Below are 27,421 nucleotides of genomic sequence, written 5' to 3'. Positions count from 1 at the left end.
GTCTATGCCTACAATCTTTTTTCATGATCAACCTGCCCAGAATTAAATGTAGTATGAGCAGAGGTGGTATTCAGCCGGTTTGGACTGGTTCGGGCCAACCGGTAGCTCCGACGATCAGTTGACTCCGCCTACCTGTCCCCGCTCTATCCTGTCCTTTATTTCCTGCTTTGTAGCGCATCTCAATTGTGTGGCACAGCTGATTTCCCCTCCTTGCTGTTCTATTTACCGTTGCTGACTTGGAAAGTAAGCAGCGGAGCTTCTAAATGCTCCATTTTCAGCGCTGTGCGCAAGCGCCTTAGGCACGCACGCTCACTGAACCGGTTGTTAAACTGGCAGTATTCCACCACTGAGTATGAGTCTAATCAGTGACTGATTTTTAATACAGTTTGTGAGCCCTGATTGATTTTCAGTCTTATTCCAAAACATGTCCGTTATGAGATCTATTTTTTCCATACATCTACCTATTTGCACAGAAAGGTGGGATATAAATAGAAATGGTCTTTTCTACTTGCATCTTGCCCTCAGGATGTAATTTTCTAACCCATCTCTGCTACCCTGAAGTTAGACCCACAGGAAAAAAAAAGTATTTGCAAATTTAGCATTCCTGCAATACTCGGCCTCCCACCTTCTCCCTTGGTTTTTGCCAGATCATCAGCAGAGCCTGTTATCTTGTGTTAATAACTCGGCCAGTTACCATGGAAATGCCCAGGCTGTCACAACTTCAGCATTGTGATGCCTCTGCAGGATCTAGGAGTAGGAAGCACACATGCTTATTACAAATAGAGAGTCAGTCAAAATGTTACTTTCTTAGTTTAGCAATGTGAGCAGAGAACTGCACTATCTGAAGCCAAAACCTTCTTTTGAAGGCCTGTGAAGACAGCAAGTTTAAATGCAAAAGGGGGAATGACCAGAGGAAGGATAGATGCAATACAGGTAGTCCTTAACTTATGACTGTTCATTCAATGACTGTTAAAAATTGTGATGGCACTGAACAAAGGAATTTACAGTCCCTGCCCAAAGTTACAGCTGCTCTAGCACCCCTGCAGCAATGTGAACAAAGTTTGAGTCTTTGGCAATATGCATGCTCTAATGACCAACCACAAGGATACTGCAGTGGTTCCCCCACCTAACATCCCCCCATCCCATTCCACTGGGCCTCCCAGGCCTTGAGCCTGCTTCCCAACCCACTGGATCCCACACTGTCGCCCCCCCCCCCAACACCCTCATTATGGCTCAGTCACTTACCTTTTCCATAGATCTCCTTTGGAAAGCAGGCAATTTGCTGTGTGGTCTTCTTACATTGAGGCCATGTGGCGCTGTCCCAGAAATGGCACCATTTTGGGACTGGCTGCAATGAATTCTGGCTGCTCCAAAATGGCACCTGCTTCTGGAACAGCATCACATTGTCTCCATACTGTACAATCAATCTGGAGTTCACAAACTCCATAAATTAGAACTGGGGTCATTAGGTGAGGCAATCAGATGTTTGTCTTGCTTAACAACTGCCACAATTTGCATGCTCCATTACAGTTGTAAGTTGAGGAATACCTGTATAACAAGGACTTTCAGGTTTACAACAAGCTGCTTTATACCAAGTTATTCCCTTAATCTGACTAGATTAGAGTTGTCTACATCAGTGTCTTCCACTCAACATTCTTCAGATGCTCTGGGAATGCCGACTCCGCGAATTTTCAGCCACCATCTTCTGGCTAATGCAGCTGTGTATTCTAAAAAATCTAGATTAAACACTTCCAGAGGTCAATGGCTGGGGAAGACTGGTCTTCACTAACCTTCCTTAATTCTTGTGTCTAGATACATCAGAACACAATTCTTGTGGTTAAAGAACATATTTCAAAACTGGCATGAAGCTCAGTGAAATTCAAAGAAAAGGACCCTCTCAGCTTGTTGCTCTCAGAGGGTTACTAAGTATGCAGTGAGATATAATACAATAAGATATACTGTATAATAGCTACCAATTCCCCTACAAAATTAATTCAAAAGATAGCAAAACAACGCTAATGCTACAGTTGTGGTTTTACAGGTACCCTCTGTTAATCTTCTGTTACTTTGGCTAAACTACAATTTATTTATTTATTTGTATTTTGTCAAGCATGTATTTGAAACAGATACAAGTGTAAACATAATTATGAATATATGAAATGGATACGAATAAAAGGAAACATTAGGATAAGGAATGGTAGGCATGCTGGTGCGCTTAAGCACGCCCCTTAAAGACCTCTTAGGAATGGGGTGAGCTCTACAGTAGACAGTCTAAGGTTAAAGTTTTGGGGGTTTGGGGAAGAAACCACAGAGTCAGGTAGTGCATTCCAGGCATTGACCACTCTGTTACTAAAGTAGTATTTTCTGCAGTCGAGTTTGGATCGATTTACCATGAGCTTGCATCTATTGTGTGCTCTTGTATTGTTTTCATGGAAGCTGAAGTATTCATTGGCTGGTAGGACATTGTAGCAGATGATTTTATGTACTACACTTAGATCAGACTGAAGATGGCTAAATTCTAAATTGTCTAAAGCCCAAAATTTCAAGTCTGGTTCTTGCAATCCTACAATTCCTGCGATCCCAGCCAATATAGCCAATGATACAGGGTGCAGAGAATTTTATTCAGACATATTTGAGGGATCACAGATTTCCTATCATTGCTGATTTTCTTATTTTCAAGAAAAAGAAGAAAAAACCCCACAGCTAAGTGACAAAGTCTCTGTTTTGAATGCAGCAGGTGCTAGGAACTGTTTTCAATGTATGACAATATCTTACTATATTTCTTGCCATTCTGCATATAACTCCTGGGTTTTTTTACATGGACGGCTGAACACAATGCTTGTCAGATAAAAAGGGCTGTACTAATATTATTCCTGGGCAGCTGGACTAATTTCAGTAATAACACAACATCTAAATAAGATTAAACTGCCTATCCTTCCTTTCAAGTTACACTGTGAGATGACATCCTGTAGCATCCCAGAGAAAGCGAGTCAGGCAATAGGAATTTAATAAATCTTAATTATTTGTATAGCAAAGAACTTTAATAAGATTGTGCACTGTGCAAAGAAAAGCAAATCAAACTTCTGAACCCCAATAAACCCCAATCTTTCATTTTTTATTGATGTAAGTACACTTGGGCAATATTTTCCACAACAGGGAAGTAAACATTTATCTTCATTATTATTATATTTGTTTTTACAATGCTCTGAGGTATGCAAGGAGCCAAAGAACTATTGCTCATTGTCAAATTATGGAAAAGCCACAGGATCCAGGATCTTCAATTTCTCATTTTAATCTTCTAATCTCTTGTTTATGATGAAATGGCATTAGTGTATATTTTTAATCTGATCCATTCATCCTGATTCTGATTGCTGAATTATCACAACCCACTGATTTACAAACTATCCAACTGTATTTTACATGGGGGGATTGTATAAACCCTTTCATAGGATTTCAGGCTATACATACAACTTTTCTCAGTGGAAATTAATGCATAGGACTGCACTGCATATGGCCACCTCTATTTTTAATAAAAAATGGTTATTGTAGGCAGATACAACTATTGCTTCTCAGCCAGAACCGCACAGCCAAATAAAATATATATATCTTACAATAAATAATGAAAAATGGCCTTGGTATGTTCCTTGAACTTTTTGTTTTGGTACCCTTTTCATGAGATTTTTTTGTCTCAATATCTGGCAATCTTCCAACCAGAATTAAATAAAGCAAGTTTTTATCCACCTTAGGAATGTAAGGCCTGACATTATCTGTGGCTTGTTTAAAATGTTGAAATAAATAACTCCCCCTTGAGTCCTTGTACATTGATCAAGAATGAAATCTGATGCCTCTTTACCTAGGAATAATCCCTGCAGAATTCCAGGATTTACTTCTGAAAATGAGCAATAACATATACAAAACTGCAGATTTTGCAATCCATGTACTCCATTTCTCAGAATGGATCATTTTTGGGTCATTTTCAATCCCAGGAAGATCCTTCACCCCCAAACAAATGAACAAAGTAACCGAAATATTAGGATTAAATAATTTGCCTTAATATGGATAAAATTAGACTATATATATATTTCCTGGTTCCTTTGTGATACAGTACATTGAGATTTTGCAGCAGATACTCAATGATTATCTCAGTAGATGGCAAGTCAATATGTAAAAAGTTATTTGAAGGCAAGGCATCTAAAACCCCTTGGCTTACATGCATCCATTTATGATTCTAGACACAAATGTGAAAGAAATTATCCTAGACTTCAGCTTCCCCATTGGGAATGTTGCCAGCAATCCTGCAAAAACAATGATTTCTGGGAATGTATACTCTCTAATCATTCTTTGTCTTACTAGATTTATTGCATTTTTTTCTTGTATTTTTTCAGAACACTTAGAGATTCATATTCCACACATGGATTTTCCTTGTATTTTCCCTCCATCAAACAACCCTTTGGATAGTTGTACTCAAGAGGGAATCCAAAATCTCCTTGTAGGCTTTTATGGCTGAAGGTGTATTAGAATCTTGGGCTCCTTAATCATAGTCTCACATCTTAACCACACATTGGAAAAGCCATTGGAAAGTAATAGGGGGTAGAGAGAAACAGCTTTCTCTTTAGCATTTTAAAGGATCTCTTGCATTTTTTTTAATATCCTGGAATAAAACAAGGCTGTTAACCACTCTCGTAATTGCCTTGGTTGCTCCCAGCAATTATTTGAAGCTAAGGAGAAGTTTCCTGAAAAAGGCTTTGAAATTTTATCATCTAGAATTATTCCAGGAAATCCCCAAATATCCAAAGCAAGTTGGCTAATAGAGAAGGAAAAAACTACCTTGGGTTTCAAGGGAGCTATCCTATATGAATAATTATATGAATTTAAAGATCAATAAGAGATGTGATCAAAGGAAGAGGAAGAATTCCACATGGATATTTTGGAATGCTTAACAATGTAGATTTAGATGACCTGAAGCTACTTGGTTTTGCCATATAGGAAATTCATTATGTAATGCATAAAATTGGATTTTGAGATATCTGACCAGAGCTTGTGACTGGATAATTAAGATCAATATTGCTGTTCCTATGTGTACTCTTAGAGGTAGAAATATGACAGACCGACACACTGTGTGAAAGTAAAGACAGGCGTTTCTGTCTGAATCAACACAGATAGGCAGCGTAGTGCAAAAGGGCACCAATGTGCCCTTGGATATCTTACTTCAGCATTGTTAGTTATTCACATCCACTTTAGCAACATTTCAGATAACATTTCCCATGTAATAGCTAACTTGTGAGAGACCCACAATATGCTTTCGAATATGAATACCAGCCCCCAAATTTGACTGCCTCTGGCTTAACTAATCAGAGATTGCAACAGTCTGAATAATTTTCTCAGTGTGATGTTTTCCAGATCTCTTCAATTTCACAACTACGGCACCATCTTGGGGATGCCTAGTCTGCAAGGTCCCATGGATTGACTATCCCATCAGTCAATTCCCTACTTAACCCCTGACAGGTTGTAAACTCTTCAAATGATTCAAATGATTAGGTACTATTAAATAGCATGATTTACCACAAAGCAACACATGGCCACAGAAGTACAGAGGATGAAGCAGGACATAAAGTTATTATAATGAATCCAAGCCAACATGGAGATTATGAAGGTTAAAGTATTAGGATTACGTGGCTAGTCTACGGAGAACTAATAGTTATTGACTGCTTATCTGAAAATTCTTCAGACAAGCTGTCTGTTGAAGTCTAATTTAGTTCCTCTTCTATTTACAGCATAAACTTTTGGGAACAAAGAGATAAAGGCCTATTTGTCTAAGAAGAGCCAAACTTGAACTACAGTTTATATGTACTTAAGCACCCAAAGAAACAAACACTTTCCATAGCTCTATGCAAACTATTATTCTGTCTTTATCAAGAACGTCTCTCTTTTTCAATTCTGGAAACAGTGATCAAGAAATATACTGTATCTATTACCTGTAATTACCTAAACCAAAAGACATTGGCCATCTAACTGATGGTTTAAAGGAATAATTCAACAATTATACTCTCCATAACATAATAATTTTACTTCAAGAATCTCTGAAGGCTGTGCATATGTAATACAATAGTATGTATTGTACACATACACATCCCTACCTTTTTTTTTTTTGGTGGACAAAAATAGCCTTACCTTTCTGAATGGGTTTGGTTCTTTGAAATAGCTTGTCATCTGTTTAAAAATATACAAATTTTAAAGCATTAATCAATGCTAGTACAATTTAAAGTGCAACACTTTGCTTCACAGGGTGGGATACTGTTTTAAAAACTGCCTTCATTTGGATGGCTTAGAAGAGCAGACAGTTTATCTACTGAATTTTATAGTACCATACCAGTGGTGGGTTGCCCCCGGTTCAGACCGTTTTGCAAGAACCGGTAGTAAAACCTGTGGGAGGCTCCACCCACCGACCCGGATGTCATCAGGAAGTTTCTGTGCATGGTCCCGTTGCGAACCGGTAGTAAAGGTAAGTATAACCCACCCCTGTACTATACCATTTAAATTCTAAATAGTTTGGTTTCTTAACAATTTAAATCAGACATCAGCTTAAGGCAGAAATGACTTAGGTATTACTGACCCCTACTGATGTGATATTACTTTGCAGGAAGTAAGATGGATAAAAAATATAGACCCATAAAAAATTAAACACATTAACTTTTCTTGGTATTATGTTTAATTCAAACGTGGGTATTGAGGAAAAACAAAATACTCTGCACCTACTAAAATAAGTTTTACTTTCTAAATATCAGAAAGCAAAGATTAGAACCAGACCAGCGAAAAGCAAAACTGGCTGAGAAATCCAACTTTACAATTCCAACAAGCTGAGTGGTGCTAGGTTTGAGGACACTAAACAAAAATCCCATAGAATATATATTTGGCATCTCTTTTTCGTCTCTTTCCAAATGATATGTATAAAATAACAAGGCATACAGTACTACCAAGCTATAATTTCTCGAGGAGGAGGAGCCAATGGAATAAATTTATTAGACTAAGGTAGAAATGTTATACAAATCATATTCAATCATGGAAAGAAGGCTGTGTTCCCTCCAGGTGTTGCAAATTAATATCTTTCACAACTACCCATGCTGGCTGGGACTGCTGAGTGCTCCAGTATTAACAATTTCTGGGATACATCTGATTTCCATCCTTCTCCTGGAAAGTATAGGTACTACTATTTTTAATGGCAGCCATCTAATGTGTATTCATACACTAAACAATCAAAATAAGTGTAAATTTTTTGAGGGAAGAAACATGGTTGATTTTTTCATAAATAAGCTATTTGCTGTTCCTTTAGTTTTAAGCTGCCAAGGAATTTGCATAACCGCTATGAGATGAGCTGTTTTGTATTTTCTGTAATATTTGATCCTAGACAATTTTTGAGTGGACTGATTAGATTTATATTAAACATAGTTGTTCTGTTGGGCAGGAGGCAGTGTGTAGAATAATTTTAAAATAAAATTTAAGAATGTAAAGAATAATTTTAAGAAATTCATAATCACACTGCTTCTAACTGTCCTCAGATCATAAAACCTAAAGGTAAAGGTAAAGGTTCCCCTCACAATATGTGCTAGTTGCTCCCGACTCTAGGGGGCGGTGCTCATCTCCGTTTCAAAGCCAAAGAGCCAGCGCGGTCTGAAGACATCTCTGTGGTCATGTGGCTGGCATGACTAAATGCCAAAGGCGCACGGAACGCTGTTACCTTCCCACCAAAGGTGGTCCCTATTTTTCTATTTGCATTTTTTACGTACTTTCGAACTGCTAGGTTGGCAGAAGTCATAAAACCTACCAATATCTTATTGGAGTCCTTCAGTTTGGATTTATAAAGCATCCATTGGTAACGCAATTCCTCTAGTTCATCCCAGTTCCGGCCAGCTGGTTGAAGATGGAGAAGTTCTTCAAAATGATATTGACCTTCAGGGACCCTTAGCTGAAGCTCCTGTAGGGAAAAGAGGTATCGATGTTGAAGGCTTGATAGAGGGAATGAATAGAGCTCTGCCAACTTTGAAAACGATATAGGAATTTATTCTTATGGATAGTGTCAGACCTGGCACAAACTTAAACCTCTAATTAGAAAACAATCCTTGGCTCCATTTGCTGAGAAAGGTATATTTTATTAGAGATAAAGTGTATTGCAGTAATGCAAAGCCAGAACTGAGCCAAAATCCCTATGTTATACTTTTTCCCACCTCAAGGTTACCAATTAAACTATTGCGAGCTGTTTTCTTAATGGTCAGTTCAATTGTGCTCTGGTATGCCACTCCCTCCTTCTTTCAGCTGACAGACCTTGAAGCAGCTTCTCAAGATGGCACTCTACTTTCGTTTTCCCAAGCATGCCTCCTTTCATAACCCTTCTCCATAGTTCATGGCAGACTCTCATTGCATATCAGCGAAGCACAAACAAGGTCCAATAGTAGTACATATTGGAAGAATTTCAGAAGTATTTTCAAACAGAAAAAATTGTAACAGGATTATCAATTCCACAAATATGTTAAAGCATAAACATATAATACAATGTCGTTCCCTGGCTTAAAACTTCATGTTTAGTATTAATCAGACTTTCAATTACCTTAAAATATAGACTTTGAGGTATTCTTGGATCTGTATTGATCAGGAAATCAGAGCTAAGAATGAGGCTGGTCACAAGCTATGCCATTTTGGGGAAGGAAAAATCGGATCAGATTCATGGGTCTATTTGGATTATAATTAAGTGTTTGCCTATAGCCACAATTGTTTTTTCTCCCCAACAATGCATTTTATAGCCATCAATTCAGCCATCGATAGATACATTTAAACAACATTTACAACTATTCAAAGGACACAATAAGAGCTAACAATAAAACAAAAAGACCAAAACCCATCCTCACCAGCACCCAACACCGAGATAAACAAGGATTAATCACAGACAAACTATCAAGCAGAAAATAATTCTGATCAAGCAACTACCAAGGAGAAAATCACACCCCCACCAACACAAGCAGGACAAGCTACTGTATATAAACAGGGAGCAAGCCCAACACTCACTCACACTAATGATGCTAACCAGTCAAAACATCTGAAAGCAAACAACCAAGCTCAGACAGCAACAAAGACTCCAGTAAATAGACCAATTCACACAATTCTTGGAATCATCTTACTGGCCTCCAATTTGTTTCTAGGATTTGAACATGTTGTTTTGATCTTGAAAGTCTTAAATCAGAGATGGGGAACTTGTTCCTCTGATTGTCACTAAACTGTACTACAGCAACTCTACCTGCATGACTGGAAGTTAAAGCTCAGGAGCAACTGAAAAGACATGGCTTCAAGATCTCCTCCTCCCACTCCCAACCAGGGGTGAAATGCTATCGGTTCGCTCCGGTTCGGGTGAATCAGTAGTGATAAAAACTACCAGTTCAGGCAAACCAGTAGTTAAAAAAAGCTACTGGTTTGGGCAAACCGGTAGTTAGCTACCAGTTTGGTTGAACTGGTAGTTAAAAAACCAGTGAAACCGGTGGAACCGATAGTTTAAAAAAGCTACTGGTTCGTCTGAGCTGGTATTTCCAATGATCAGCTCTGCTGTGCGGTTTAGCTTCGCTAGAAAGCAGGAAATCCTGCTTTCTAGCAAAGCTAAATTGTGCAGCACAACTGTTCCCCCCCTCGCTGTTCTACTTACCTAGTGAAGTCTTCTTTTTCTGTGTGAAGCACGTGTTTGGTGTGCAATGTGCATGTGTGCGCAGCATGCTTTTGGCATGCACCGTGCATGTGCACAGCGTGCATTTGGCGCACACTGCGCATGTGCGGGCAGCAAACTAGTGGTGATTCAAAGAGAATTTCACCACTGCCCCCAACCCACATTGGAGTTTGGAAGTTTCACTAATCAGAGTTTCTAATGATGCTACTGAAATTTGCTTGCAGAAGAGTCCAAATTCAGTTTTAGCATCTTCAAGGAGAGATAGAAAAGGCCCCTGTAGAGAACTCTGAAAATGTACTTCTAACTAGCCCAGTAGTCAAAACTGAATTCATAAACACATTTAACAACATGGTACCAAAATGCTTCAAGGTTAATGTGGAAATTCTGGGGTTGAACTAACCTTTAGCTTGCTGTACCTTGCCTCAACCTCTTCATTGTTTGATGGATTCAAGGCAAGAATTTTAGATAGCTTGTTGTTTTCTCTTTGCAACCATTGTTCAAAGTTCTTAATAAGTTGGAGCTCATTGGTATCTTCCCCCTTAGCCACTTTCTTCTGAATTATAGAAAACAAAGAAAAAGACATAATGTAGATGTAAACTAGTAAATCATCTCTTTCATGTATACACACATTTTCTGAAAGTAAATGGCTTTTTAGTGTACAGAAGAGAAAGGAATTATTTCACACTTATTGATAGATTGAACTAGGGGAGAAATGACAGATATATTGAAAAGATTTTAAGTATCATCCTTATACACACTTGCACTGGTAAATAACTATTATTAAATAATTTGCTATAGTTACTTTTGAGATTGCAAAGTTTAAATCATGGGTAAGCAACCTGTGGCACACCAAATGTCATAAAAATAGTGAGGCACTTCTTTGAGGTGGTTGTGGGGCTACTTTGACTTGATTGTGGGACTTTTGTGCTATCAGGAACATGAGAGCTATGCCAGAGGCTCAACTTATACTGGATAGGTCTCATCAGAGGAGCTGGATGAAGACTGTCTCTCCATAAACAATATGGTGGGAGGTAATTTACAGAAACCCATACCGGATCAGTTGTCACTTGGGTCAACAAGAACCATGTTAGGTGTTGGAGTTCCTGCATGTGTCATTGGACTCAGGATTGTTGGCTGAGCAACCAGGGCCAGCAGTTACAAACTACTGGAAGAAAAGCTTGTCTGTACTATATTAAGAATCCTCCCTTCTTTGGTTGCTATGTTGCTAATTTTAGTCCCTTTTAATCCGGAATAGAAACAAAGATTCAAAACAAAGAAATGACAATGTGTTATTACAAATCGAGTCCAATGAGAAGAGGGCTAACTGAAAAGAAAGCACCAGTTTTGGAGCCTGTACTGATAAGACAGCTTCTATTTTTGATAAGGAAGTCCCAAAGGATCATCTTCCCAGAATATTTTGACAAAGAAGGCACAGGACTCATCCAATCTTGTTTCTACTTGGGAAGTTGGCAAAATGTATTTTATCTGACCTTTGGAAATACTGCCAGTTAAAAAACTGCTGCAGTTTTGTAATTTTTCTGCGATGGTTAGAAATAATTATGTTAGTAGCACAAAGTTTTTATTTTTAGGCCATGTGCTTTTTACTATAGAATGTGTGGTAGAAATGGGGATAAAGGAAAGAAATTGTTCTATTCAAATAAGGCATTAACCAATTCGACTAGGATACACTAACACCATGATGGCGAACCTATGGCATGCGTGCCACATGTGGCACATGAAGCCATATCGGTGGGCACGCGAGCTCAGCTCTGGCACACATGTGTGCACCAGCCAGCTGATTTTCGGGCCTTTTGGGCCCACCAGAAGTAGGGAAACAGACTGTTTCCTGCCTCCAGAAGGCCTGGGGGGGTGGGGAAGGCCGGTTTTTTGCTCTCCCCAGGCTCCAGATCCTCTCTAGAAGCCTGGGGAGGGCAAAAACGGCCTTTCCCACTTCTGAAGTTGGCAAATGGGCTGTTTCCAGCCTCCAGAGGGCCTCAGGGTGGGGTGGGGTGGGGTGGAGAAGGCCGTTTTTGCCCTCCCCAGGCTCCTAGAGAGGCTCTGGAGCCTGGGGAGAGCAAAAATCAGGCCTACCAGGCCCACAGTGCCATCACGTGCCAAAAGCGGGGGGAGCACAGGGGGGTTGCGCATGCATGCACGGGGCGCATAGAATTATGGGTGTGATCTCCCCCCCCACAATGCCCCCGCTTTTGGCACGCGATGGCAAAAAGATTAGCCATCACTGCACTAACATCATAAATAGCTCTCATTACGAATATGGAAAGGTCATTCCAATTAAACCTTTATATAGTAAAAGTACAGGTAGTCCTCAATTTATGAGCACAATTGAGCCCCAAATTTCTGTTGCTAAGCAAGGTATTTGTTAAGTGAATTTTGGCCCATTTTACAATCTTTCTTGCCACAGTTGTTAAGTGAATCACTGCAGTTGTTAAGTTACTAAAATGGTTGTTAAGTGAATCTGGTTTTCCCATTGACTTTGCTTGACAGAAGGTCACAAAAGGTGATCACACGACCCTGGGACACTGCAACCGTCATAAATATGAACCAGTGGCAAAACATCTGAATTTTGATCAGGTGATCATGGGGATGCTGCAATGGTCCTAAATATGAAAAACATTCATAGGTCACTTTTTTCAGTGGCATTGTAATTTTGAAGGAACAGTTGTAAGCTGAGGACTACCTGTATTTCATTAAGCCTATATGGTTTTCTTACCTGTAAGTGCTCAAAAACATCCACTTTTTTGAGTTGCGTGTTCTCTAAACAGGTTATCTTCTTATTCACATCAACTGCTGTCCTATTTGGATGGAAAGCGACTAAAATTAGCAACATAGCAACCAAAGAGGGGAAGATTCTTAATGTAGTACAGACAACATTTATAAATATATTGGTTCTTACTGAGAAAAGTTACTGATGGTTCCCCATTTTGGGAGGAGTGGGAGAATGAAGCACAAAAGCGCTGCTTTTTGGTAGCAATGCCAGCCATCTGGGATGGACTCCCTCAGTTTATTAGATTAGCCCTGACCTTAGCTACCTTCCCTAAGCAGTTGAAAACAAAGCTCTTTGGGGAATAGTTGGGGCTTGATACCTCTTCATTTGCACCAGTTTGGATGTTTTGAATGTTTTGATTTTTAGTGTATGTGTTTTCTGTTCCTGGATTTTATTAATTCTGATATTTTAATGTTTGTATTCTTAACACTGCTCAGGGTCCAGTGCAGGGGTGAAATGCTCTTGGTTCGGACCGGTTCGACTGAACCGGTAGCAATGGCGGTGCAAGGCTCCGCCCACCTGCCCAGTCGTCGTTACTTCCTGGTTTTAACCCTCTGTTTTTTTACCCTCTGCGCATGCACAGAAGGGTTTGCGCATGCGCAGAGGATGCGCGCACGCATGGCATGTGCACTTCCAAACAGATAAGTAGATTTCACCCCTGGTCCAGTGGGAGTGAAGGAGGATAGAAATTTAATAAATAATAAATAATGTTCTAAGCTGTAGCCAGTATTTAGTACAGTCTACAATCTGGAAATCAGCTGCACAGCCCTTTTAAATATTGAACAAGAAGAAAATGACAATATAGTCATTGCATATTCTCCATCCTTTTGTTTTCTCTTTTCACCAGCTGAAATTAAAGTGCAAAAGCCTCTTACCTTGACATTAGGTTTTCAAGAAACTTGAATGAGTCCTTCAGCTTCTTCATTTCAGCCTGAATATTCACAGCTCCCTCTGGAGAAGTATCTTTTATAACCAAATGCCCATGGGCTTCAATGAGATGTAACTGGATCTCTCTACCTGGAAACTCAGTTTGCAATCTCTAAAAGGCACAAAATACAAACACATCAATGTACTGATGAAGAGAATATTTGCAGTTGAACTGTGGGGTCCTTGGTGCTCCCTGAGCTTGGTGGTTTTCAGATGCAGATGTTTCATTACCAAACTAAGCAATAATCAGTGCACTGATGATGTTACCTAGCTTGGTAATGATACGTCTGCAAGAAAACCACCAAGTTCAAAGAGTACCAAGCACTCCAAATCAATGTAGATGATAAATGAGAATGAATGTTTAGGATCATTATTCTATTTGCATATTTAGCTCTGATTCAAATTAATTTTTGTTAACATTTACAGCATTTGTTTCATTAATATAAATGAAAGACAAAGTGCATATCTAGAGCAGGATCTTTGCCATTTACTATGAAAAGCTGCCAAATATTATTAATGGAATCCTATGTACTGATGACAAACTCTATGTCCAAGAATAGCAGAAATACTCTTCTGAATCAGACCAAGGTCCCCTTTAAACTAGCAATGAAGAATGAACAATGTTAAGGCCACAAATGGCTTTTGGTCTAAGTTCCAAAAATCTTGGAAGTAATTATTTTAAGCTTCTAGTAAGATTAATCGGTTTGTACCTTGGCAGCCTGCTAGAATATACAATTTTTACAGATCACTGTATCCTTCATAGATAAATAGTTTAATAATTTGTTTCCCTTGGTGACAGCAGATGTGAATCAAAAAATCAACCAGCAAGAAATGGAAAATAACATACTTCAATAATATGGCTTCTAAGCAATGACATTTAGGAGCATATTGTCTCTAAATCTGGAGATCCCATTTTTATTCTGTTGTATGAACTACATACAGTATTAATTCAAGTTCCATTAATACAGATGTATATAAATTTCTCTTGTTTTTAGTGTTCATATGGCCTTTAAAAACAGTGTACCGTATTTTTAGGAGTATAAGATGACCTTTTTCCCCCCTAAAAGGGGGTGAAAATTTAGGTGCATCTTATACACTGAATGTAGCCCCGCCCACCCACTGCCCCCTTCTTTGGCCTCTGCCTCCCAGCAGTTACCTCCTTGTAGCAAGCAGCAAGAAGAAACAGCGTGTTTCAGCTTCAGCACAACCTAATTAGCACAAGTTGATTGGATCAGCCTCCCGACTTTGGTGCGGGCCTCTGCTGCTTGCTGCAAGGAGGTAAATTGCTGGAGCATAGTTTTGTTTTCTTGTGCTAATCAAGCTATGCTAAATGAAAATGAAAGTAAAGCAGGCTGTTTGCTGTACAAGGCAAAATTGCTGGGAGGCAGAGGCAGAGACAGATTTCTTTTTCTTGTTTTCCTCACCAAAAAAGGTAGGTGCATCTTATAGTCTGGTGCCTCTTATACTCTGAAAAATACGGTAATTCAAAATAAATAGTACTTTCAAAAAACAGTAACATGGCACCTTGCAAATATTTTGCAGATTCCTAGACCTTTCTAGGTGAAATGTAAATCTCAGCTGAATCCTCATATTTCTACCCACTGGAAAGCTTGCTAGTAACCTCACAAAAGAAGAAAGGTTCTTTACCTCCAAGTCCAAAATTGCATTGTGAGTTGTAGCATCACAGTAATATTCCAGTTTCTGTTTGGTCACAGTAAGCCACTGTTGGAGATCTGATAATTTGTCATTAAAAGCCCAGTGCTTCTGAATATGTTGCTTACTTTGTGCAATCATGATCTGCAAAGAACCATAGGAAGACCCATCGTCATTAACAAGGGAACTCATTGGATTTCTTTCTTTGGATCAAAAAATTGTGTAGAACCTTTCTTCGTAACTTCCAAAATACACCTTATTATCATCCCCAAAATGAACATACCAAGATGAAGACAGGACCTTACCAGTGCCTTACAGCATCTTCTAGAATCATTCAGCCAGAGTTGTGTTGATATTAATGAGGACTGGTTTGTTTTTTTATCATCTCAACAACTCTAAAGGATGCTATAAGTCATCAAAAGCGAAATACGGGTAGTCCTTGTTTACTAACCAGTCATTCAGCTACCCTTCAAAGTTGTGATGGCACTGAAAAAAAGAGACTTGTAGTATGTTTGGTGGTTGAAGCTGTGGCCATTGCAGCATCCCTGCTGTCATGTGAGTATTATTTGGACACTTGGTAATCAGTGTGCATTTACAATGGGTGCAGTGTCCCTGGGTCACCTGGTTATTGGGCTACATTTCAATCACCTAGTTATTATTTATTACCCTCACAGACGGCTTCTGATCAGCAATGTGAATGAGAAAGCCAGCAGGAAGTTGCAAGTTGTGGTCATGTGACATCACATTTACCAACTGTGGGTGATCACAGCGGGTGGAACTACTGTCATAAGTCAAGCTCTGATATGTAATTTTTCACTTTACGTCTGCATCACTTAGCAAGAGTGCTAGTTCCATTTGCAGGCAGTAAGTGAAGGCAATCGCTAATTTAAGTCTGCAGTGTTTCCTTAGGACAGAGGTCTTCAAACTTGGCAGCTTTAAGACTTATGGACTTCAATTCCCAGAATTCTCCAGCCAGCATAGCTGGCTGGAGAATTCTGGAAGTTAAAGTCCACAAGTCTTAAAGCTGCCACAAGTCTTAAAGCTGCCACAAGTCTTAAAGCTGCCACAAGTCTTAAAGCTGCCACAAGTCTTAAAGCTGCCTTAGGAGCACGTTCTATTGAACCTAATACAACTTCCATCAAAGTAGGCATGCATAAGACCGTACTGCACATTTTATGAGTTCCAGATTCATACTCTATCTTCATTTTATAAATTGTTTTCTTATTAAGAAAAAGAATTTCACTAAATTAAAAAAATGTAAAGTAGTCTGTTAAGGTGAATGAATATTTAACATAATTTTACCTTCACTAGCAAAAAAATCTAGAGCTGCAGATCTGAATTTGGCCACAGAGTGGTGCTCCACGAATAAAAATGCCTTAAGCATCTCTTTCTAATGTACATAATAATGTAATAATGTACATAATAATGTAAAGGAAATGCAGCCAAGGAAATACTGTATTTCTAATATATTATTAATACTTAATTTTTATTGTGCTTCTACATTCATTGTTTTAATTACTCAGAATCAAATAACTTGTCATCTTTGTTTTATAAGCGCATGTAGATTCCTTTACACTTTTATCAAAGCTTGCCTTGGTAAAAGCAGCTTGATTTGCTCACCATTTGCAAGTGAAACTTTTAGATCACATAGCAACAGCTTCAATCACTAAACTTCCATCACTAAGCAACTTCTTGGAAGTGGACTGATGATAAAATTACACACTCCAAGGTTTGCTCTATCATTAGATAGAACAGTCATTTTACATAGCAAATGTTACATAAGATGTAACAAACATAAATTTACTACATTGGCTCCAATTTCTTCCCAATATTGCATTACCTTCTGAATTGTAATGGAAAATGCCAATACAAGATACATCACTAGCTGCTTAGAGAGGACTGTAAAGACTGTGAAGTGATATATAAGTCTAAGTGCTATTGCTATTATAAGAATTAGAATTGAATTGAATTTGAATTTATTAAACTTCTATTCCGCCCTTCTCCCAAAGGACTCAGGGCAGTGTACAGCCATATTAAAACACATATAAACTCACAAAATTTAAAAACAATTTAAAACAAATATATAAAATTTGGCCCACAAGGTTAAAAGCTAACACCCGATTTAAAATTCATATTAAGCCAGCCCGGCCTGTTGGAACAAAAGAGTCTTAAGGGCGCGGCGGAAGGTACGCAGGTCAGGGATCATACGCACCTCTAGGGGCAGCTCATTCCAGAGGCCAGGTGCCCCCACAGAGAAGGCTCTCCCCCTAGGTGTTGCCAGTTGACATTGTTTGGCCAACGGCATCCTGAGGAGTCCCTCTCTGTGGGAGCGTATTGGCCGGTGGGAGGCTATCAGTGGCAGAAGGCGATCTCATATATGCCCAGGTCCTAAGCCATGGAGCGCTTTAAAGGTGGTGACCAACACCTTGAATCGCACCCGGAAGACCACCGGGAGCCAGTGCAGCTCGCTCAGGAGAGGTATTACATGGATGCGACGTGTCTCCCCCATAATCACATGCGCGGCCGCATTCTGGACCAGTTGGAGCCTCCGAGTGCTCTTCAAGGGTAGCCCCATGTAGAGAGTGTTACAGTAGTCCAGATGGGAAGGGACGGGACGAGGGCATGAGTGACCGTGTGCAAGGCATAAATCCGTGCGCAAGGCATTAGCATAAATCCAGCTGCCTAGATTCACTTTATTGTGAGATGGGTGGCATAAAATTTAATAAAATCAATAAAATCAATGTTATTTTCCCCTTTATTTACCCAAACAATCTGATCTCCTGAATAATGAGGTCCTGGACTTTGGCTCATTATTATTCATCTCTATTTGGAGCATGTCTGACAAATCATTAAAAGAAGACCTGGAGGCAACATCTCCATAATGGTAACATCTACATAATGATTGGTGGGAGGGTGAGGGCCTATAGAGATGGACCATTTTACTTACTTGTGTTTACCAAAGAACAGAACTGTTATTATTATCATGAAAATTGGGATGTTACCCCACATTTTCTTCTGCTTGTTTGGAATCCCAAGAGGAGTAGAAACCCTGTCATAAGGGTCCATTATGAGCCACAAGAAAAGATGCAGGTTGTATGGGCTGATGAACACGTTTTTTCTGCTTGGCTCTCATTTAAGAAGCATAAGAAGCAATTGCTGCATCAGTGCAATAATTGCTGCACTGGATGAGAAGCGAAAGATCATCTTGGAAAAACAAAGGAAGTCCAGTTGCCTTTTGAAAGAATGACTGAGAATCTCCATAGACATGCACCAGGGCGAAATCATACAATTTAGGAAAAAAATTAGGGAAAAAACCTCCTTCAAGTTGAGTTCAGTTCCTGGTGGCTTCTTGGACCCATTTATGTAGTCATCTTAGCAACAGTAAGTGATTTGTCATTGTCTTCTTTGGTATGTCTGGGATTCCCTGAATGTCTCCCATTTAAGTACTAACAAGGCCTGACTCTGCTTAGCTTCTGAGCCCAGAAAAGATTAGCTGAGTGCTGCCATCTTTTGAGAATCCTTCACCAAAATGAGTTACCTCCAATGATCTCTTAAGTATTTGATAGTCAGAAGAACTCTGTTTTATTTTATGCATCTGTGCTGGGTCTGACTGAACAAGTTTCTCTATTTCTTCCATTTGGATTGCACATTCATCCAGGTGTCCTTGAATGCTCTGTAGAATAAAATTGTATTTTGAATAAGTTGCCATGCACGATGCTGTTCAAGGAATCATTGCATACTTGAAAACATCTTAAAAGAACACAAGAACCTGTTTGAAAATGCACATTGTTGTATTTCAAAGGGATACATTCAGAGGATAATCTCCAAGTAAAAGTTAGTCCTAATCATGCTAACCTATATCCTTAACTGGAGTTGCAGAAAAATGAATCATCTACCACCTCCTAGACTCAAAGCTTATATTCTGCAACATAACCCACTGGAATAAATTTGCAAATGGAGGGGGGGGAGGTTCTATCTTAATTATATCATGCTTTTCCTATATTGGTTTGTGCGTTTTGTGCTTTTTGGTTTGGTTTAACACACTTATTTTAAGATTCCACATCTTTTAGGGCATGAGTGTCAAACTCAGTGTCATGGTGGCATCACATGACATATTGAGACTTTTTCCCCCTTCACTAAACCGGGTGTGGGTGTGGCCAGTGCGTGTCATATCCGGCCCGCAGGCCACAAGTTTGACAGCCCTGTTTTAGAGTCTTGGTTCTTCACCTGTCAAGACAGGATCAGAAACATGAACTGTAGTGTCCAGACAGGTGGCAACACAGGTGAGGACTAGCAAATGAAATTTATTTTGAAGGAGATGTTTATTCTTTTAATGTGTGTCTTACTTTTTCATCCCACCTTTGCCAATTACACCAGTCCTCTTTTCTTTAAGCTTCACAACAAACTCATAATATTATGAGATAGATTAGGGATGTACCCCCCTTTTAGTTCCAAAATGGAAAGAAGTGCTGCAGCAGAGGACCAGGCATGCTTCCTGTACCAGTTGATGCCTCCTTACAGGAAACACCTTTTCCTGCCTCACACTGCAGCCATACAGTTTCAAAAAATTAACACTTATTCTTGAAACTGAATGGCTGCTGTGCGAGCCAAGAAAAAGACATTAAGGAGGTACAAGTCTCACTGCTCTAATGCTCCAAAAATGACAGCTTGGGGGCTTTTGTTTGTGTGACACACATCACATCCATAGCTGGCTATGCCTATTGATGACACATTTTGGAAAGGAATTATTTTGGATGGTTTTTGATGCCACTTACCTCTAGCCTTTGCAACCGGGCTTCTTTACCCATAAGATCTGGCAGCAGTTCTTTTTCTGCATTTAGCTTGACTCTGAGAGCAGACAGCTGTGTTTGCAGAAGCTTGAAGGATGCATCAAAGTCTTTATGCTGTGATACCAAAGCCTAGCCAGAGAGAAAAAGCTGATTTCATGCCAGTCCTGAGAGCATGAATGCTTTCTGCCAACTCACAACACAGACCTGTGAGTACATCAGAATGAAAATAACAACCTGACTGAAGTAAAAACTGAATGATGTATTAATCATTGTAGTTGGTGGTGTATTAATTGCTGCACTATTAAATCACAATTATTCTTCTTATCAGCTGGCTTTTTAGAAGAAGCTTACCTGTAACCTGCTTTTCCTCTGGAGTAGCCCTTTGTGCAGGTTTTCTAATTCCTTTGTAGCATCACTAACTTCCTCCAAGAGTAACTTTGCTCTCTCCTGTTTGAAAATATTGCCCAGGAAATCTTTTTTCATCTGGACTTTCAAGAGTTGTTCCTTAAGATGGGAGCTTTCAACCAGAAAAATCTACAAAAGAGAATAATTGATTGTTATGCATTTATGTCAATCATTTTTATTTTCCTACTTTGAAAATATTTTCCCCAAACAGGAATAATTAGAATAATAATTTAAAAAAACCCAATTACAACTCAGAAATATTATTAAATAAGTTTATCAGCATGCAATTTATAACAACATATAAATATGTCAGTGTAATGTATCTTTACCTAAAAATATCAGAACAATGCAGCAATGGTATTCCCTGTAACACTAGATGAAAACTGGAAGAACCAGGTGAGAAAGTTTGTTGATGCTTTTCAACATTGCTTTTGGAGGATACTATGGACATCCAAGGAAACAAATAAATGGATAACTGGATCAACCCAGAATTTTCACTTGAACACAAATGACCAGACTCATATTATTTCTCTTTGAATGTATTATTCAAAGACTATTTCTCTGGAAAAAGTTCTCTGTCAGTTACAATGACAGAAGGTGTCTCATTTGAAGATCTGAAGAAAAGGTTAAGAACAGATCATAGTGGGGAAAAATCTATTTGGAAAGTAATCTCTATATTAACCACATTGATTAGAGACAATGGATTAGACAAGGTTATGAGAGATTGGAAGTCATTTGCGGCCTTTTAGAATGTTAAGTACAATAACAGACTGTTAACAAAGATTTGAAGACTACTTTTGTTTCTGGGGTTACCTATTAACTTTCTCTTTTAAGTGAAGAGATGGTGGCTCGACTTGATAGATGGACAACAGATCAGGGACATCTTTTTATGTAACATAGTATTTTTAGTAAGAAACTATAGATGGCGAAATAGTTGTAGACCTGTTATGCAAGGGGGAGGAAAGTGTATCAGATATTTGAGATATATGTTTCAGCTTTAAATCAAGGTGTACATTTTATGTTGATTATTAATATTAATGATATAGTTGTTATTTGTTCTACACACATTTTATTATTGTTTTTTGCTTGGCTGGTTTATATACAACCGACATCTTTTTTCTTTTTATTCTGTATTTTAATTTTGGAGATGAATATAAAATTATTTTTAAAATAAAAATAGAAAAAAAGTTTTAAAAAAAGAAAGTAAAGTCTATGGGGTCACTATGGGCAGGCACCAATTAGATGGCAATCAATCTCTACAAAAATTAAAGAAATATACCAGCATATAAAACTGCACAATTTTATACAGATGGCATTGGGGAAAGTTCCTAAAGCTCCTGAAAAATGGGAAAAGGGGAATGTAACTGGAGAGAGCATTTTACAACTATAGTTCTGCTATTAAAGAAGCCTTGTCTTTTTTTTCAGATGAACCAGAGAACAGAGCCTTGGACTCAGAATTCAGAGCTTTATATTTGAGAGAATGGTCTTAGCTATGCAAGGCTTCTAATAATCTCCTATAACTGTTTTCCAACCACATTCTAAGGAAATCCTGGTTTCCTGGTGAGCTTGTGAGGATCTGTAGAGTTCCAGAAGGTTCCAGGACATTGACATTTCAATTTAGGGAGACATAAAAAAGAAATTCCAATGTGGGCAGGAGGACAAAGTAGAGGAATTGACTTGCTCCAACTGTTATTAGGTGAGAGTTAACTTTATAAGCATTTAGCAGCAAAGGGGGATTTAGGGTGAATGCATGTTGAACTTTTCCCATTATGCACTATTATAATACGTTCTGGTACAGGCTAGAAATACACTATGATGTTTTTGCAGAGTACACACACACACAGAGACACACACACATGGACTGTGTGTGTGTGTGTGTGTGTGTGTGTGTGTGTGTGTGTGAGAGAGAGAGAGAGAGAGAGAGAGAGAGAGAGAGAGAGAGAGAGAGAGAGAGAGAGAGACTAGTCAGACTAATAAATAAATGATATAACAGACAAAATATATCAATAGGGGTTGTTTGATTTCTAGAACCTTGCATTACTACCATGTCTTTATCTTTTATTTCAACTGTTTATTCCAATATACAATGCTAAATTGTTAAACTTGCTGAAGATTATGACGATGATGGTTAAATTAGCCTGGTATTCAAATATTTATTGATATTTACTTACTGATCACTATTTGACCAGGATGAGGAAAAATGATGCATATGAATTTTCACAATTTACAAGTTCTCCTGACATTGTGATGATTGTTGTACAGGCTAAAAATGTTTCCCATGCTAATACAGAATAGTCTTAAATTCTTACAAGATTACTGTGTTGGTTTATGTTTTGGTTTCTGAACACATCAAGTTTAAGATTCCAAATGTTATAAAGTCATCACCTCAATCTGACGCAGGAATGCATCTGTCAATGCAGGATCAGAAACATGGACTGTGGTGTCCAGGAGTCGCTGAGCTGATGGTTTCCACAGCTGAAACTCCCTCAGGGGGTTTTGGAAGCGCTGCCTCAACTCTGTTTCAATCTCTGTGCTCAATTTAAACATTTTCCCCTTCAGACTGAAAAAATAAATTAACAAAATGATGAAGTTTTATTAATGAACTATGAAGAAGGATTTCATTTCTTCCTTGGCAGAAGGGAGAAGTGAATCCCAAGTTGGACTGAAAGGGACGAAAAGCCTGGGCATGTAATCTGCTTTCTTAACACAAAGCAGCTCTTTTTCTGCTTCCTATATTCTCCTGGCTTCTTCTTTCCACAGCTGCCTTTGCCAATCAGATAATCCACAAAACCGTTTTTAGATGCATTTTCTTTGCACCTGCTGCAGGGAATTACAAGAAGCTAGCTGTGCAGCTTGGATTCCCCAATAGCCTCTTAAAGATCAGCTTTAAGATTCACACACCCACCATCTATTACAGGCCTAGAGCAGAAAGACAACAGAGACACTAAAGGGGGAAAATAACTACCAAAAGATGGATTTTTCCCTTCACAATGACGATCATAGTGATTTTGTTGGTATTTATTCATGTGACTTTGTATCATCTTAATTACAGAGATGGCCTAAGGTATTTACAATTCAAGACATACACCACTGAAATCTAGCTTTAAACTCAGCCATATAGCCATAATATTAAGATTATCTAATTTATTTACAAATAACAATTAACAAGAAATATGCACACTAGGTATCAAGGGAGTCCAATTTAGCAGTATTCTCCATTCTGGGATCCCTTAGTTAGGTAGGCTGGCACAGTGCATCATCTTGTCTGCATTTGAACTAACTTATTTAGTAGGTTACTGAAATAATATTGAATCATATATTCACCAATGAGGTGGATTTACACAATAAGGCATGTGATCAAGGTTAAAATTTAGCAGTTGGAGCAAGACGTGCAGCCACAAGGTTAAGTGTGTTTATTGTAGAATACCCCCTTTCTATATATTATATTGTCTGCATGTACAAAATACTGGATTTAAAATATGAGGTTGGGATGATAGATCTTTTTATTTCCCCATTCTGCTCTTAAAAAGGGGCAGCCATGAAGCAGAAAGTTCACTCTGATTTGACAGAGTTAACAGATGTGTTTTGTGGCTTCTCCTCCACCTAATTTTAGTATTACTGTCAAAATACTCTTTAGAATGAACTAGCCATACTTGAAACTGTGTGGTGCAAAATACCTAGAAAATGTAGCTATGTATCCGGTTCAATTCCGAAAAGCACAGTTTTGTTACTGTTTAAAAATTCTTTAGTGATTTTGTATTAAGAAGTTATTTTCAGTTTGCCTCTGAGCATACCTGGAAACAGTGTTTTGTGTGAACTCTGATTCTGTTTGTGTATTAGTTAAAAAAAAATACTGGTTTATGTTTAAATCTGAACAAAATTAATCTCATCCTCTCTGCAGGTGTCTGGCTCCTTCTATCCACTGACTGAAAAAGAAAAACTTGTTTTTACTTGCTGAAAATTCCAATCTGCTTGTGTCTCTGGCTCACAACCTAAGGCACAGCTTATTTTTAATTTGATTCTCTAGCTTGAAGGGACCTGGCAGGCAGTAATGGCCAATACACAGGTTTTTAGAAAACAAACATAAAGCTTTCCTTAGGAAACATATTTTGTTTTCAGTTAAACAAAACAATAGAAAAGGGATTATCCCACTCAGCATGCCACAATGCTCTTGTGATAGTAGCTATCCTGTAAGGACAGTCTATGTTTAACATACTTTTGGAAGAGCACAAGTCCTTTGATCACTACCTTCACTGTTGTTTCTTTTGTCTCTTCATAATCATTAGTGAGATTATCATTTCCTACAAAGGAAGCAATGCCTCTTTGGAAGATGATACCAATGATCTGTCATCTTTACTATGGCAAATTTTCAGACATTCCATTCTTACTTTTCCTCACTGGCAAGAATCCCAGACTTGCTTCCTTAACTCTGAATTAATGTTTCTCCTGCAGTAACTAATTTCATTAACAGAAAGCCTTTTTAGCTTGCCAAAACAGTCTATGCTTATCACAAGAAAGCCAGTATTTAGATACAAGCAAACATTTGTCTGTGCCTTAACCAGCTGTTGATAACCCTTTTCCCAGATCTGAAAAAAAAGATTATGCAGATAATTTCCTGACTGCATTTAGCATGGAAGCAAAAATGTTTTAGTAAAGCTAGAAGCGGGAGGGGGGACTATGTCTATCCAGAAAAACATGCATGGGAAAAAAATCAGGAAAGAACACATGGAGAAGAAGCCTTCTTATCATTACTGTTGCTACCTGCATAACATTTGGCTAACACCTCTGATAATATGTACAATTGTACATATATACACAAGTACAAGACAGCACACAATAAGATAATGACTTATACAGCGTGAGCCAGTGATTCAATTATTTTGCTCCATTTTCAAAAAATCCTGCCATGTCCAGACTTCCAAAAAGCAGGAGGGAAAGTAGGATACAAAGTTAACTAGAATGATTTTTCCTTCCCTTTTCCTTTCCTCTCTCTTCATTGTCCCTTGTATCATCCATAACAAGACAGCAGTGCAAAAAGCAAATATGGTAAGTATTTCTTACTTTTCTCAGAAGATTATTCAAGATGACTCAGTATTATCAATATTAACTAGTTTTCTGGCTAGTTTTCTGATGACTTTTCTAGTTGGACAGAGTTTCATTTTGGAAACTGGTAGTTGTACAACTATAGCTTTTCCTAATCAAAAGCTACTGATAAAGAAAAGCTACAAAATCAACCCATGAGTAAGATCTTAAAGCTGAAATAAATCGACATTCTTTCTATATCAAATCATGAATGGGACCCACCACCATTTCAGGAAAGAGTCATAATGCAATAAAGCTTCCGATGCAGAGAACTTGGATTCAATACCTGGTCTCTTACAGGTAGAACTGAAAAAATTTTAGTCTGAAATTCTGGTGAGTTACTGTCAGTCAGTAGAGGGTACAGAACTAGATGACCAAAGAACTGATTCCATAAAAGGCATTTCTGTATGTTCACCAATGATTCATCCTGAATCACCAATGTCACTATCTGCCAAGAAAAGTCAGAAAGCACATCCTAGGAATGTGGATAGCAAATGTCTCTAGATGACATGAGAGCATAAACCACATTATATGCCTCTTTCCAAAAAGTTGGAATATTTTCAGTCTTCAGGTGGTTTTTTTTTTAAGAGTTGTAATATAATGATAAAGGAACAGATTTAATGTTTAGGAAGATGTGAAAATAGTATAGTATATACTATATATACTATAAATAGTATAGAAATTTGAATAATAAATAAATAATAAAAAGACATTTATTTGAACAGCCAGATGAGAGGGATATTTTGAAAGCAGATGCAGGTTTCCTTATATTACATCCAGTGGTGGATTTCAAAAAATTTTACTACCGGTTCTATGGGTGTGGCTTGGTGGGCGTGGCTTGGTGGGTTCGGCAGGGGAAGGATACTGTAAAATCTCCATTCCCTCCCCACTTCAGGGGAAGGTTACTGCAAAATCCTCATTTCCTCCTGATCAACTGGGACTTGGGAGGCAGAGAATAGATGGGGGTGGGGCCAGTCAGAGGTGGTATTTACCGGTTCTCCGAACTACTCAAAATTTCCACTACCGGTTCTCCAGAACTGGTCAGAATCTGCTGAAACCCACCTCTGATTACATCTGCCCAAATTCCCTTCCTGACAGGATTACTATGGAGTGATTGCACTGAAAAATACCTGATTATTTTCCATTCATACACATACTTTGGTGCCTACATTCTACCTATTACATGGGTGTTATTTCATAATGTTCCATCTGGAAACTGAAAGCCAGTTAAAATAAGCAACTTCTCACCAGGGCTGGGAGATCTTTGACATGCCTCTACAAATCTCTCTTTCCTATGACGTGGGGGGAAAAAATCAAATCTGGATGGCAACCAACTACATTTGAGCCAGAGTTCCACAATGGTTTGTCCGTATTGGGGCTGAAGAATCCAGGTTTAAATCCCCATCCAACCACGGGTTAACGTGAGCCACTTATTATCTTTCAGCCTGTCTCCACAGTATTATTATGAGATGAACTATTGCAAGAAGTGAGGGAAACATATAAAAGGCACCTAGAGCTTTGAGAAGGAAAAAAAAAAAGACAAATCTTGTTTCAAATAAGCTTTGAGTCCAGTGGAAGTCAAGAGAGGTAATTTGCCATTGCCTCCTTTCAGATTTATGTTTCTTAATTTTGAAACAAACTGTCTATATCAATCCTTTCATTGAAATGTATTTTTGGAGCGATCTAATCCCCTTGCTGTCATTTATTCTGAGTTGTGCCACTTCCTACAGCAAAATACCTTTGATGTTCTCGTATGGCATGGATCACACTCTCAGAAAGAGGCTGCAAGTCTTGTGAAAATTTGAACAACTCCTTCAGTTGAATCTTCAGTTTCTCAGCCGTTGGCTCTTCTGCTGTAAGGTTTGCCTTTGTTGCCTTAAAAAACAAAATTATTGTCAAGAAATATTGACATACATAGCTGTGTTTGTTTTTTAACTTGCATAAAATCTACAAACATCCAAACATATAAAAATAAAAACATAGCCACAATATAGCATAAATGTACATTTCACAATAAAAGCAAACTTACAGTGGCAACTTCTCCCATCCCAATGCTTCATAAAATCATACATTAAA

At 38.5% G+C, this 27,421-nt stretch overlaps 1 protein-coding gene and 1 long non-coding RNA gene across 4 annotated transcripts in view; one reads left to right on the top strand and one right to left on the bottom strand.

Moving 5' to 3' along the window:
- The window catches only part of SYNE3 (spectrin repeat containing nuclear envelope family member 3), a 70,655-nt gene that overhangs the window by 6,290 nt on the left and 36,944 nt on the right, over positions 1-27,421 (bottom strand). For all 3 annotated transcript variants that reach the window (XM_034418416.3, XM_034418417.3, XM_034418418.3), the window contains exons 7-17: positions 27,084-27,220; positions 22,649-22,823; positions 20,210-20,392; positions 19,844-19,987; positions 18,607-18,741; positions 15,063-15,212; positions 13,364-13,527; positions 12,435-12,516; positions 10,104-10,256; positions 7,823-7,972; positions 6,172-6,210 (exon numbers count right to left, since the gene is read on the bottom strand). In XM_034418416.3, coding sequence (XP_034274307.1) covers positions 6,172-6,210; positions 7,823-7,972; positions 10,104-10,256; positions 12,435-12,516; positions 13,364-13,527; positions 15,063-15,212; positions 18,607-18,741; positions 19,844-19,987; positions 20,210-20,392; positions 22,649-22,823; positions 27,084-27,220 — 1,512 coding nt within the window. The remainder of the gene's footprint in view (positions 1-6,171; positions 6,211-7,822; positions 7,973-10,103; positions 10,257-12,434; positions 12,517-13,363; positions 13,528-15,062; positions 15,213-18,606; positions 18,742-19,843; positions 19,988-20,209; positions 20,393-22,648; positions 22,824-27,083; positions 27,221-27,421) is intronic.
- LOC117665956 (uncharacterized) lies at positions 828-27,248 on the top strand. Its single transcript, XR_004591527.3, has 4 exons — positions 828-933; positions 21,689-21,959; positions 24,165-25,309; positions 26,790-27,248. It is a non-coding gene; the product is annotated as an uncharacterized LOC117665956 (long non-coding RNA).

This window comes from Pantherophis guttatus, chromosome 1 (assembly GCF_059756535.1).
Source record: "Pantherophis guttatus breed Tessera chromosome 1, ASM5975653v1, whole genome shotgun sequence".
NCBI lineage: Eukaryota > Metazoa > Chordata > Lepidosauria > Squamata > Colubridae > Pantherophis > Pantherophis guttatus.
Note: the sequence above shows the minus strand (reverse complement) of the source record. Positions and strands in the feature narration are given on the sequence as shown.